Source organism: Sinocyclocheilus grahami, unplaced genomic scaffold (genome assembly GCF_001515645.1).
Source record: "Sinocyclocheilus grahami isolate Dianchi unplaced genomic scaffold, SAMN03320097.WGS_v1.1 scaffold335.1, whole genome shotgun sequence".
In the NCBI taxonomy this organism is placed as follows: Eukaryota; Metazoa; Chordata; class Actinopteri; order Cypriniformes; family Cyprinidae; genus Sinocyclocheilus; species Sinocyclocheilus grahami.
This window is the reverse complement of record NW_015505514.1, coordinates 639307-653444: the sequence shown is the minus strand read 5'-3', so window position 1 is coordinate 653444 and position 14138 is coordinate 639307. Positions and strand designations below refer to the sequence as shown.

Here is a 14138-nt window from a genome sequence, read left to right as displayed (position 1 = left end):
TCAAATGTATTAAAGGGGGGGGGGGGGGAAGCAGGTAATTTAGCACACAAATAGCAAATCTATTTTATAGATTTTATCTAGAGTCTCCACCATGAAACATGAGGTTGGACAAATATCACATCATGACCAAGCGTTTGCAGGTATTGCGGGTAAAAATACCCGCAATAACAGTCTCACTAATGGAAACAAGATGGAATAATTTAGCAGGTTATAGAGTGGGTTATTAGCACTAACTTCCCAGCTAACAGGGAGCGTTCTCACAACTTTCACTAATGTTTTAGAAAATCATTTTTGCCCTGATTTTCCACCGATTTACAGTTTGGATAAGTCACGGGGCAGTCTGCAGATTTGAGTTGACAGATTTAATAGAAAACCACATAGTGTATGATGGTCACAGACTCCGATTTTGTAGCTACAGATTTAGAACGCATATTGTTTTTATTTATCATGTGTCTCCAAGCATCAATGCACACATTTTTTTTCATGAGTTTGCTGTGATGGGAACAACTTTAAAGTCTGGTAATGTATGTACACTCAGTCGTTTAGTGTATGATGGCCAGTTTTTCCTCTGTGACTATTACAAAGTCGGTAAGTGTATGATGCCCAGTGTTTTAAAATCTGTTCTGATTTTAAAAGTCACGTAGTGTATTCCAGCCTTAAGAAACATTTTTATAGCCTTAAATAACGTTCTAAATCATGACAAGAAAACTGGACATTTTAACGTTCTTTGAATATAAAAAATGAACAGTCCAATAACATTATATTTTGAGTAAAAATAACATTAGTAGAATGTTGGTAAAAAACGTTTTTATAACCTTTAAATAAGGTTAAAATCACAACAAGAAAACTGGACTTTTCAACATTTTAGAAACATTTCAAAACAACGTTCCCACAACCTTTTTATATCCTACAATTGTTACCTGGAAGCGGTTTGTTTGACATTTGACTCTTCACAGTAAAGCCAACCTACGCTAAATGGAAAAACATGCCTCTGCCTACATTTTTTGCAAAACCCCAAATAAGTACTGATACATACAATTCACTGCATTTTCCAACGGAAATAACCACAAGTGTCAGTGAAACACCAACAACTTTTATTCCAAATTCAAATTATGACAACGGGCAGATTATCAATTAATAAAGCCTTTTTTTGTGCAGTTCCTTGCACAATACTATGTTATGACCTCAAATCACTTTTACCATAGTGTGTGATTTGTAAATTAATTTTGATGTTTGAAGAACATAACCAGCTCTATACGCTTGGCTTTTCTGACGTAGTAAAATTGCCCGATAGCTCACCTGGTACAGCACAGCACTTGTGATGTATTGCGCTCGGGTATGATTCACGATAAAAAAGCTCTTGTATAGATTTGTATAGCAAAGTAAATTGGCATGGTTACTCCAGTAAATGTGTTTTTATCTTAGGTTTAGTCCATGTTAGCAGTAACCTATTAGCGTCACTCACTAGACTGCCTCTGAACTGCCATGATACACACAAAAGCCAACGTAATAAAATGCCACGTTCATCCATTTTGGTAGCTTTTAGTGCTACTCACTGGATATTTCACTTTGAAAATGTAAAGAAGCAACATAGAGTAATATCATTTTGCAGAAACGTTGCCACAGGCACGTCTTTTCCAATGAGCCTGGGTTGAGTAAAGTAGTAGATGTGGCTCGTGCAATGTTTTTTATACTGCTGCTCCACTGTGCTGCTCCAATCAGCATGCAGGTAAATTTCATTTTCATATTTGAGCATGTGACACATTCTGAGCACAGTGAGTTACAGTTTCAGTTGCAGACTGCAGTTCCATTAGAACACAGTTCAGTATGCTTCTAACTTCTAACTTTTCAGCTCAGTTAGCAAACCATACTCATGGCAGGAGAACCGTGCTGGCGCAGTGGCTTTAGTAGCTCACAATTGGTTACATGTATTCTAACACTGATTTTACAGCACCACTGAAAAAGAAAATGTAACTGTATTACAGCACAACTCAGCATCTGTAACCATTCGGCCTCATGGAGTAAAAGCAGTAATTGTTTTGGATATAGACAGCTTTAAAAAGCTTTTTTATATTTGTTTTATATTTATACTTATTATATTTTTCACTTTGATGTTGCTTCTTTGAAGAGAAAAATCACTTCTAATTGAATTCATAATATAATTGGCTCATACTGCTGTAAGAAAGCCCCCTGCTTTGTGAGTGTGTCGTACACTACATACACCCTCTTCTGACTACAAGTTTACCTCAATACAAATCTAGGCAGATGTATTGGAACGTATTGTTTCACAAAATATAATTATTTTTTTTAGCTTGGGGTTCAGGGTGCTGTTTTGGAAGAAACTGAGCTTGTCTTTTCAGTAAGGGTACAGTCACTATTGTTGACATCTACATTTGACAAGCATAAAAAAAAAAACGTTCTACAGTGTGTGAATAAAGCATGTAACGCTGGCCTCACAGGAGGCAACTTTTCCCAAGAATCAATGAATAAATAGATAAATTTATATGGTGGTCCAGGCTGGTGCCAGTTTGATGCTAGCTGGTGGACAAGCCTAGCCATGCTGTTCCCATTTCACACACTTCTGCACTGTTATACGCCATTTTGTAGTACAAGTAGTATGAGAAGTGTGTTCTAAGTGTACCAGGATGAGTACCAGGACTTATTGAATACTTTACTATATCGAATACTTTTTGGATTACATTACACTGCTTTGTCCACATAGGGGAGGGGGAAATGGAAAACAACAAATGCTTCAAATGTTACATTTATGACTTGAAATGAATTCAGCAAAGTTGGAAACTTCATGGACTGCTTTACACAGCTTGCGTAGTATAGTAGAAACTGATAACAACAAATGTTTCAGATGTTACATTTACCATTTGAGATGAATTCATTTGTTCTGTGGCAGAGTGCATAGTGTGTAATGTAAGAGAACAGTGAGTAGTACATCATTTAGAAGTCTGGGATATTTTTGGGAGTTTTGGAACTCAGTTCAACTTTAGCGACACCTGCCAAAACTTTTTTTATTTTTACCATCTGAAACAGTGTATGCATTATATTATTTAAAAGACAGGCAGAACAAACTGGGGAGACACATCTAATTGCATTTATTATTATTATTATTATTATTATTTTACTTATTTAATAAAATTATAAAAATTAAACAAATCAATAAAGAAATATCACAAAAATACCATTGAACTGTTAAGTATTTATTGTGATTTTTTAAAATAATAATAAACAACAGTACTTTATATAACTACTTTATATAACAACAGTAAAATTACAATTCTAACATGTATGATTGTTTTTTTTTTTCTTGGTTTGAATGTAAAAAAAATAGAGCTTTTAATCTGGTGTGAAACTGCAGGGACACTTCTCTTTTGAAATGCCTCTTTTTTCGACAACAGATTTATAAACCATTCCCATTACAAACTTGAGAAGACGTTTGGCGCATGTTGCATTTTCAAACGCACGTTTTAAGCGACTCAAACTAGCAGCACTTCAGATTACATATTTATATAATAATTACAACACAGCCTTTATGTTTTGATAATCACACTAAACCATATCGCGTTCAACTGGCGAGTAACACTGTTTCATATACTCTCCAATGCTTATTTTTGCTCGCATTTGGCACTTGGCAAGTGTTCATTTTAGGCCCTGCTTATGACACAACACACCTTTTTAACAGAGCTGACTGATAGACTAAGAGAATATGCATTTACCTGGCAATGTACTGTCCTGATGAGGGTAGCTCGTGTTTGTTGGGTTTGTCAAAACAGTTTACCATATTTTGGATGAGGGCTAGATCAGGCCGTACAACTGTTGCCGCAGTAACAGCTTGGTTGACCAACTGCAGGGCATCACGAATGTAGTAGTCCAGCGGTTTGCGGTCGACCTCTCCGTAGGCCAGCAGTCCTAAAGGCAGACCAATAGAATGAAGGGCATCTGGGCTTAGGGGATGTCCCATAATCCAATGCACAGTGGGCAAGGTCAGCCTCAGGTCATGCGCACTGCGCAGAACAGAAGAGGCACACTCCGGGTCGGCCCCAAAAAGCAGGACAGAGGTGGGTGGAGAATGGTCCTGATTAAAGTGCTCAGACAGGAAGGCAGAAATATTAGCCATGTGAGGTGTGCTGTGGGAGAGGTTCAGAGCGGCCCGCAGGTGCCAGTGTGAGGGTCCCCAGCTGGAGCGGCCTTGGAGTTTCAGGAGATCCAGAAGACCAGCGTCCTCCCAGCCTTGGCAAAGCACCGCCATGCTCTCCTCCCAGCCACTGCGCTGCAGGACGGCGAGAAGCAGCTCCACCAGTCCCGACGGTGGGATATGAGTTGTCATCTGCAAGTGGAAGCGATTCTGAAGAAAGAAAACATGGTCATCAAATTATTAGAATTTGTGGTCACAATGTGACTTTATATCTCACAATTGATACGTTATTTCTCTTTATTGCAACTTCTCACAGTTGATACTTTTTATCTTTATTTCTCATAATTGTGACTTTAGGTCTTACAGTTGTGACTTTTATCTGAATTTCTCGTAACTGTATCTTTATTACTCACAATTGCTACTTTCAATCACACAGTTGCTACGTTTTATCTTTATGCCTCATAATTGTGACTTTATTTCGTGTAATTGCAATTTTAGTTGTCACAATTGTTACTTTTTAAACTTTATAACTCATAATTGTGACTTTAAGTTTGACAATTGTGACTTTTTATCTGAATTTCTCATTACTGCGTATTTATTACTCACAATTGCAACCTTAGATCTCACATTTGAGTTTATTTCTCATAATTGTGACATTATTTCTTGTAATTGTGAAATTAGGCCTCACAGTTGTGACTTTTTGTTTCTCTCTTTATTTCCCATAATTGCAGTTATTTCTTGTAATACAGACTCTAGGTCTCACAATTTTGACTTTTATTTTTCATAATTGTGACTTTATTTCTTGTAATTGTGAAATTAGGTCTTACAATTGTGACTTTCAACATTTATTTCTCATAATTGCAACTTTATTTCTTGTAACTGTGACTTTAGATATCACAATTATGACTTTTTTATATTTATTTCTCATAATTGTAACTTAATTTCTCTTAATTGGGACATTAGGTCTCACAATTGTGACTTTTTTATCTTTATTTCTCATAATTGAGAAATAAAGACTCACAACATAATTTCTTGTAATTTAAGCTTTTTATCTCATAATTATGACTTTACATTGCTCAATTGTGAATTTACAGCCCCCAAATATGACTTTATAGCTCATATAGTATAAATACATCAAGATGTGTAAGAATACACCAGAGTATAGAAAGAGCAACCTCGGAGCAATTACATTTTCTTCTGGATAACCAAGATCCAAAGTTATTCATTAAATGGCAATTTACCCTGAAAATCAAAGTCCCCCTTACGGTCAAAAACAGAATAAGTGCTTTGCTTTCTTTATCAGAGTCTACATCCTTTCAGTTTCACTCTTCCTTAAGTTCCCTCTTTCCTCGTCAGTATGCCACTCACATGAAATAACGCCACATTTCCCGCCATCTTGTATTCTTGGCCACAGTTCTGCATGTCCTTCCACAATATTGCTAGCTGCGCTATTGATTTTGTACTGTAAAACCAAAGGCCATAATAATTTTCCTCTCGCTAGCATGGTCTTGACAGAAAGTGCTACACCAGCAGTTTTAATGCCATACAGAAAAAAACGGCCAATAGCTCTTCACCGACTACTTATGTACCGTTAAACACAGATCATTACACACTCTCAGGATGGGAATCTCAGGATTGACTCATTTCGGAATCGACAATCTGATTCAAAAGGTCAATGTTTATTCCTTGACCTGTCTGACGAGTTAATGTGGCAGCCCTCCAGAGTCCAGACTGCAGTGACAGGAGAAATAGACTGCTATTCATGGATTTTCTGAGTCACAAAGAACCTCTTTCCAAGTTTCTCAATACAACTGGAGAAAATCAGGGGGCTGATTTCAGTGCATTAGATGATGCAATGCATTTCAACAAAGTTTATAGAACCAAAGATCAGATCCAAGGCCGGGAAGAACTCCATGAAGAGTTTAGAAGGTGTACTGGGAATGGGAATACTGTGAGATGCATGATGAAAACAGAGAATGAAGAATGTACAGAGAATGAAGGTGTATAGAGCAATAGAGGGCTTTGGGGAAAACACTTGGGGTAAGATGTGCCACTGGGAAATCCATGGTTGCCCCTTAATCTAGCAAACTTATAAATTAGCCCTTCAAATGATTTCACACCCATCAAAGCTTCTGCAAAGTGTTTTATTATGCCAATTACACAGAGGAATTATATAATCATAGAACACTGATTCAATGAAACTAGCCACAACCCTCACATGTACCATTTTAGTGAACGTACATGTACAATTACTTTATGATTGAAGCACAGAAACCAAAGCACCTGTCTCTGGATGATGAGGATAAATCGCTCTAGTGTCTAATGCAGTCTCTGCACATGCAGCTGAACTGATGGGACCCAAATCAACTCACTCCAAGTCCCTGCAGCTGTTGTGTTTAGTCACTTAAGACTCATCAGCATTATCATCATCATCAGAAACACACACACATCTCACGACATCTGGTGCAGTATGTGCATATGCATGCAAAAGAGACCACATACAGTTGTTTAAAGTCTTTTTGGTCATGCTGAGAATCTGTTTGCTGTTAATTAAGTTGTTCCAAAGTGAAAGTGTTTTTTTTTTGTTGACAATTCTGTCATCATTTACTCACCCTCAAGTTGTTTAAAAAATCTATAAGTTTCTTTCTTCTGTTAAACATAAAAGAAGATATTTAGAAGAATGTGTGTAACTTAACAGTTTCTGGTCCCCTTTGACTTTCATAGTATTTTTTTTTTCAATAATATATGCGTCAGTAGGGACCAGCAACTGTTGCTGTGTAAAATGGACTTCCCAATACTAATGCTCCAGACAGCAAGTGGTTGATTTGTAATGTTGCAGTGTATGCTTGATACTATCCATTCTGATTCTGTATGTTACATTTTAAAATGACAATTTCTAAATTTAAATAAAACAGAAAAAGAAAACACTTGTAGCATTTGCTTTTTCTAGTTTAGCAAACTAAAAAACTACTCAATTTAACAATTTAGTGGAGTAATTGACTCTTCGCAAAAACCCGCCCCCTTAGTTACTGTTGCTACGTCCGACAAGCCATGATGCTCTCTCGCCACACATCATGTTCTCATGCTGTGAAAAATACATCACGGAGGTGGAGCAAAGAGGAAACTGACAACTTACCGAGAGACAAGACCAAGCAGGTTACTTTTGGTATAAAACAAAGTCTCAGCTTTCAAATTTTGTCATTTTTTAAAAAGAAATAAATACCATTTTGTGGCTCTTTAATGTGCCGTGACAGATCGCTGCAGCGCCTCAGTTCAAGCGGCACGTGAATCGTTCATCTCTTCCTCTTTACTAGTTATAGCACAAAATAAACATGAATGAACATCAGAAGATATCTTGTTTCAACCGCGGAAAGATGTCAATACACACCATTTTCAAGTTCAAATCCACAACGTTAATCTACTCTCCTGTCTGGTTTGTTTGTTGGACAAATTGACAGATTTGGCTTTATGATTGGTCAGATAACCTGTCAATCAAACTCTCTGCGATTGGACAGCAACTGATATTATTGATTTCAAATGAAGTTAAATCAGAATTTGGTGTATTGAACTTAAATGTACAAAGTGTAATAACTCATTTTGAAGTTAAATTCAATCTGAAGGTATCGGTACACATTACTTAATTTTTTTAAGTCTCAAAAAATTTGCTCAAAAAGTAAATTCAGCCAGGTTCAGTGTTGTTTTGAACTCTATTGACTTTCATTGTATTTACTAAAATATTCTTCAAAATATATTAATGTACGTTCCATAGAAGAAAAATTCATAAAGGGTCAGCACACCTTTTATAGCTTTAAAGATTGGCAACTAAAGAGATTACAATTACAATTAAAAAAATTACAATTTTGTCATAATTTTCTCGCCCTCAAGTTGTTCTAAACCTATATGAATTTCTTTCTTCCATTGAACACAAAAGGAGATACTTTGAAGATATTTTTAAAGACTTCCATAGAATTGTCAGTGGCTACCAACAACCGTTTGGTTACCAACACTGGTACACAACGGACATATTAGAACAGTGTTTTATAAATAGCTCCAGTAATTCCCTGAAGAAAATAAAAATCAGCATAAATGGTTTGCTGGTCTTAGCTGGTTTACGGTGGTCGTTCAGGCTAAGCTGGATAGTGGACTAAATAAGACCAGCAAAACAAATAAGGCTGCTTTAAGATGATTTTTCTTCAGCAAGCTTTTCTGTATTCTGAATGCATTATTTTTTCACAAATAGGATAAAGATTTATGCAGGTGTTGTCCCAAACCCATTTGCCTAGGGCGTTTCCAAACCTTTGGAGGGCACTGTATATATAATAAATATTACAGCATATTATTGTTTCAAAGAGCTTAGGTTTCAGGAATCTCTTGGTAGAAACTGAACAGCTAGCTGTCTTATCCTGTCAGGATACATTTCAATGCTGCCATATCATGTACATCTGACAAGCATGTTTCTAGAACATTCCGCCATGCACTGTACGAATAAAGCATGTAACACTGGCCTTACAGCACGTATGGAGCAGGAGGCAGCTTTTCTCAATGAAAGATTCACTACTGTTGGAGCGGATTGATCCCTGCTGACCATACAAGCATTGATCTTCACCAGTATATGCTGTTTTTTTTATTGCAGATGGGCTGGTGTCCCTATAGGAATCTTAACTAGCATAACCAACAAAATCTCCTTGGTCAACCAGCTTCTGCAGAAAGACCACATTGGTGTATAAGAGTATTAAAAAATTTAAACAATGTTAGAACTGGTATGTGTGTGTGTGTGTATGTTGTGTCTTTGTTCTCATATATATATATATATATATATATATATATATACTGTATATACACATTTGTATGTATATAACATTTTCAAACATGTCCAAACTGCAAATCTCCTCTTTAGATGCATGCCCATGCAAAAAAATCCTTCATGTTTTCCAGCACTTATAAGTTCTTCTTAAATTAAAAGGATGATTTACCAACGAAACCTGGAATAAACTTTTGAGATGGATGTTTAGCAGATGCCTTTCTGTTTGGTGTTTACTGAAGGTGATTCATTATTCTTAAAGGAGACAGGAATTCAAAATGCATATAACACCACCAACCATAAATTGCTATTTCTCCTGTGCCAGACACCTGCATTATTCTGAAGACGTCTCTTTTTATATTGTTACGTCCACCTGAATGCTGCAGTAATATAAGAGGATGCTCACAAAAAAAATACAATAGCCTTCATCAGGAACAGACTGTATTCAGAGCATTAGTGTTTGTTTTGATGGATAAATATAAACATAAGTGATGACAGAATGTTTACTTTCAATTTATAGCCGCTCGGGTAGATGTATTTGTTTTCTATGTTGAATATAGTGCCATTCTCAATAATGATCATTGATATATTATACGCTAAAAAAACATCGGAGGCCATCAAAACTCATTCTGCTTTCTGTCCATTTTCTCTGTCCTTTCTCACATAAAAAGTTATATATTCAGCCAGAGCGGCGGCAGTTCCCTCAGGCTCTGCTGTATAAATGTTTGAAATCACTAATGTCCAGATAGATACTCAAAGAGCCAAATTACGCAAATATTTTACATGCAATTCAGCTCAAAGGCAGTGGTAAAAACAACTAAAGGACTTCTGTGTACCTGTATTGCAACTAAGTCAGTCAAACCTGTGAATACGTAAGCAAAAATCTCTACGTTTTTGTAAACACAGTAATGGACATAGAAAGGGGAATATTTTAAAACTGCAGGCTGCCATCATAATGCAAAGTGCTGGCATCATAACAGCAGCTAATCAACATTTATGAAGCTTTATGGCTAATGCCGACTATGCATAAGAGGAACATTCTTGTCTCATTTCCCTAGGAAGTTAAAGCATATATTGTCCCTAAAGTTCTGTTTTAAAATTCATAACATGGTGAAGGCAGCCACAATATATATATATTTTTTGTCTATATTGATCATCATGAGGATGATGTATTGAGGAGGTTTTCCTTCATGGAACAGGAATTGTTCATCGTCAATAGAGTCCATGGGTGAAAGATGAGACATCCCATTTTGGTGCCTGTATCAAATAAAATATACAAAATAGAAAGCATATTAAATGCAAGTAAAGTGTCTACTTTAATGTCTCAGATAACTGTTGTCAAAATATGGGTGAAATTATGTTACACAGTCATTCAGAGTAACCAGCTCCAATTCTGACCACTGTTAGGACCTACATTGTGTTGGGTGGTTGAATGAAGAGACAGAGCGACTGGAACGGCTGCTGTACTGGAGTTTTTATTATCATGGACACAGGGGAGTATGTAGACAGCACTAGATGGAATACAGAGAGTACAGCATGAGAAATGTTTGCTTCTGTGATTTTATCACCTCTCCTCAGCACGCTCAAAGCAGAGTAAACATCACAATGATCGTAATCTTGTGCAGAACAAGGTCTGTAGGCACTGTCCAATAACGCAACAAAACTGCAATTCATTGGAGGGTGTACTCAAATGAAGTTGACCACTGTGACGAGTGGGGGCAGGGCCAAGAGCCGTGGGAAGGGAGCGAGGCCGGTGGAGTAATTGATAATGAGCGACACCTGCACCACTCACCGGTCTCGAGTCCCACAGAGGAGCTCCGGAAGGATAAAAGGAGGAGTTACGACAGTGAAAAACAACCAGGCCTGGATTTTATTTTGTGTTTTGGTTCTGTTTGTGCACGACAGTCGTCCGCGAGGGGCTGTCGCGCTATTTTGTGCTTATTTTATTATTAAAGTTTTGTTTGAACGTTCGCCGGTTCCCGCCTCCTTCTTCCCGAACTGCGAACATTGTCACAACCACTTTGACTAGGGTGTCCATGACCATGAGGTATCCATCAGCTAACTTGCTACATACAACTGTACATAGTGCTTGCTGGTGCACAATACAGTGAAATGCCAACAAGTAAGGGGAATATATTTTTTTTTTTGCATTTCAGCAACAAGACCCTTGTGTTTTCCTCTCATTGAGGAAGCACCATCAGTAGTGATGGAGACAACTGAGGATGCCGGTATGTTCATGTCTTTGCATGCCTCACTATAAGTGCTCCATAAATGTCCTCGTCCCTTGTTTGTTCATGTAGCGATTTCAATCCCAATAAATCTTCCATAACCTCAAAAGTGCTTGAATTCACATATCTCATCCAAACGCAAAGCTGAGCTGTTGATTCATCTGCAGCCAAACTGAGAGCTGAAGCATTGGCTAGCATAGTTTTTAGTTGTTCTGTCAAGTTCTCAGACATTTCTGAAATTCGCGTGCAACTGTGTCATGTGTATAACGTTTCTTAAAGCAAATAAAAATGGACAGGAAGGATTATCAGAGAAATACATTAGGAACATTAACATCCGTCACATTTACCTGTCCTGAATTTCACTAATATCCTGACCAAATAACACAAATTTGACTGAACAGAACCAGATATTCAACGAATCTCATTCACAGTTCAACATGCTAAGTTATCCGCTACAAGTTAAGAAAAGTCCAAGGTTGATCAAGTCTTAGACATTCTTAGAACAGTATGCTGCCTTGTACAACATCCAATCATCTGGCCTGTATTACACTGCATGAAATTTAGCATACGAGTCATTCAAAGTCTTTGTGAGTCAAGATTACTAGCAAGAGATTCATTATCTATGCCTGGGTGCTGAATTAGAACAACACCCAACAGCCTCATCACTGGGATTTTGTTCACAGACACTTCTTTGACTTTGGACTGAATTATCAGATTCCAGAACATCATCACCCACAGACTCTTGACCTTCAATTTTTTTCTTGACAATCAAGCACCCTTGCCCTCATTCTATCATCAGAACTCTCCTCTTCCAATGAATCAGACAACTGAAACACACAAGAGTCACTCTGCATATTCTCAGCATTAGACTGGATGTCCTTGTCATCTTAAGGTGTTTCGATGGGTAGGAAACTGATATCCAGAATAAAATTTTGATGCACCACTTTTGATTTGCCTTACTCGTCAATCAGTTTGTATATGTTTGTTTGCTTGTTTGAAGGTTCCTGTAGAAAGTATTCCCCCAAAACATTGACTTTCCCGAACACCCCCATCATTTGGACTGAAATAGACTGTGCCAAAGTTCGCGCTCAGGTTTCCAGGTAACGGAGCGGGAAAGTGAGTGGTAGAACAGCAGGAGTTCGGCTGTGCCTTATATAGTTTAGAGAGGAAACGAGTGGATTATATCTTCAAAGTATACATTGATTGTGTATATTTGTGCGTGCATCACGATGTAAGTACCCGAATATGTATACGAGTAACTGTTTGATGGTTTACATGTAACTGTCGTGTTCGGTGTTATACATGCAGATGTTTACACTTAATGACGTTATGCGACTGCGTTATCTCCAGTCGCCTGTTTTTTGAGCCATTTAATATTCATGTTACATGCATATGTATACTGTATATATTTATCTAAAAGCAAAATCACTCGGTTATATTATAACAGCGCGCACCACCGCACGTGTAGCAGCAGCCGCGTACACGTGAACAATGCATGCACATCAGCGAACTTTCTATATGCTTTGTGTTTGAGTTCATTTATATAGTAATTTAGGCCGTTTGAAGTCAAGCTGCAGTGCAGTGTTACAGTGTAATAGTTTCCATTAGTTATTCATTTGTTTAGTAGTTGATACATGTCAATTGTTGTGATATTTTTGTATACAAACTCATGTTTGTATTTGTTTATTTCTTTACAGAACCACACAATATTTGTGCACGATCAATAAATAAGATTTGGAGTAGTTACTGGACTGAGACATTGTTGTCCTGACCCGCAACTCGTAGCTGTCAGCCTATCCGAACCAGTCAGAACAAGAGAAATTTACGGTCTTTTACAATGTACAGTCAAGGCCAAAAGTTTTGGCAGTGACATCAATTTTGTGTTTTGTAAAGTTTGCTGCTTAAGCTGTTGTGGTGTTCATTCACATTGTTTCTAGATTATTGTGTAGAGTGATCAGATGCATTTTAAATAATTGCTAAAAGCTTCATTGGCCAAAAAATTTACTTTTCACAAAAAAAAAAATTCACTCTTTTTTGATCCTGACACAAAATGACCAGCTAACATTGACTAATCATATCAGCAGCACATGTGAAAGTGTGAGTGAGTACTAGTCAGGTGAAATCACTATCATACTAATTAGTTTGTAAGAGCAGACTGATTGCTATAAAAGGAGGGAAGAAGCGCTTCCAATCATTGTGTTCTTGTTAGCAATGGTTACCTCCAAAGAAACATGTGCAGCCATCAAAATGGAATCATATGCAAGGAAATTGCTACAAAGAATATTTTATCTAAAAGAACAATTTACCGGATCATGAAGATCTTCAAGGAGAGAGGTTTGACTGCAGTGAAGAAGTCTTCAGGATGTCCCAGAGTGTCCAGAAAGTGCCAGGACCATCTCCCCCTGAGGAGTCAGCTACAGAATCGTGTCACCAGCAGTGCAGAGCTTGCTCCGGAATGAAAACAGGTTGGTGTGAGAGCATCTGCACGCACAGTGAGGCCAAAACTTTTGGACAACGGTCTGGTGTCAAGAAGGGCAGCAAAGAAGCCACTTTTCTACAAGAAAAACGTCAAAGACAGACTGAAATTCTGCAGGAAGTACAAGGATTGGACAGCAGAAGACTGGTGCAAAGTTATTTTCTCTGATGAAGCTCCCTTCCGACTGTTTGGGACATCTGAAAAATAAATTGTTTGGAGAAGAAAAGGTGAATGCTACTATGAGTCCTGTGTTGTGCCAACAGTGAAGCATCCTGAGACCATCCATGTGTGGGGTTGCTTTTCAACCAAGGGAGTGGGCTCTCTCATAATTCTGCCCCAAAACACTGCTATGAATAAAGAATGGTATCAAAACAGCCTGCAAGAGTGACTTCTTCCAACAATCCATGAGCTATTTGGTGATGATCCGTGCATTTTCCAGCATAATGGAGCACCATGTCACAAAGCAAGAGTGATAAAGAAGTGGCT

General features: G+C 37.6%; 1 protein-coding gene across 1 annotated transcript in view; it reads right to left on the bottom strand.

Annotated features, from left to right (window-relative positions):
• The window catches only part of LOC107602803 (glutamate receptor ionotropic, NMDA 3B-like), a 95710-nt gene that overhangs the window by 22911 nt on the left and 58661 nt on the right, over window positions 1–14138 (bottom strand). Inside the window, exon 2 of the mRNA XM_016295385.1 lies at window positions 3729–4357. Within this exon, the coding sequence (XP_016150871.1) occupies window positions 3729–4357 (629 nt within the window). The remainder of the gene's footprint in view (window positions 1–3728; window positions 4358–14138) is intronic.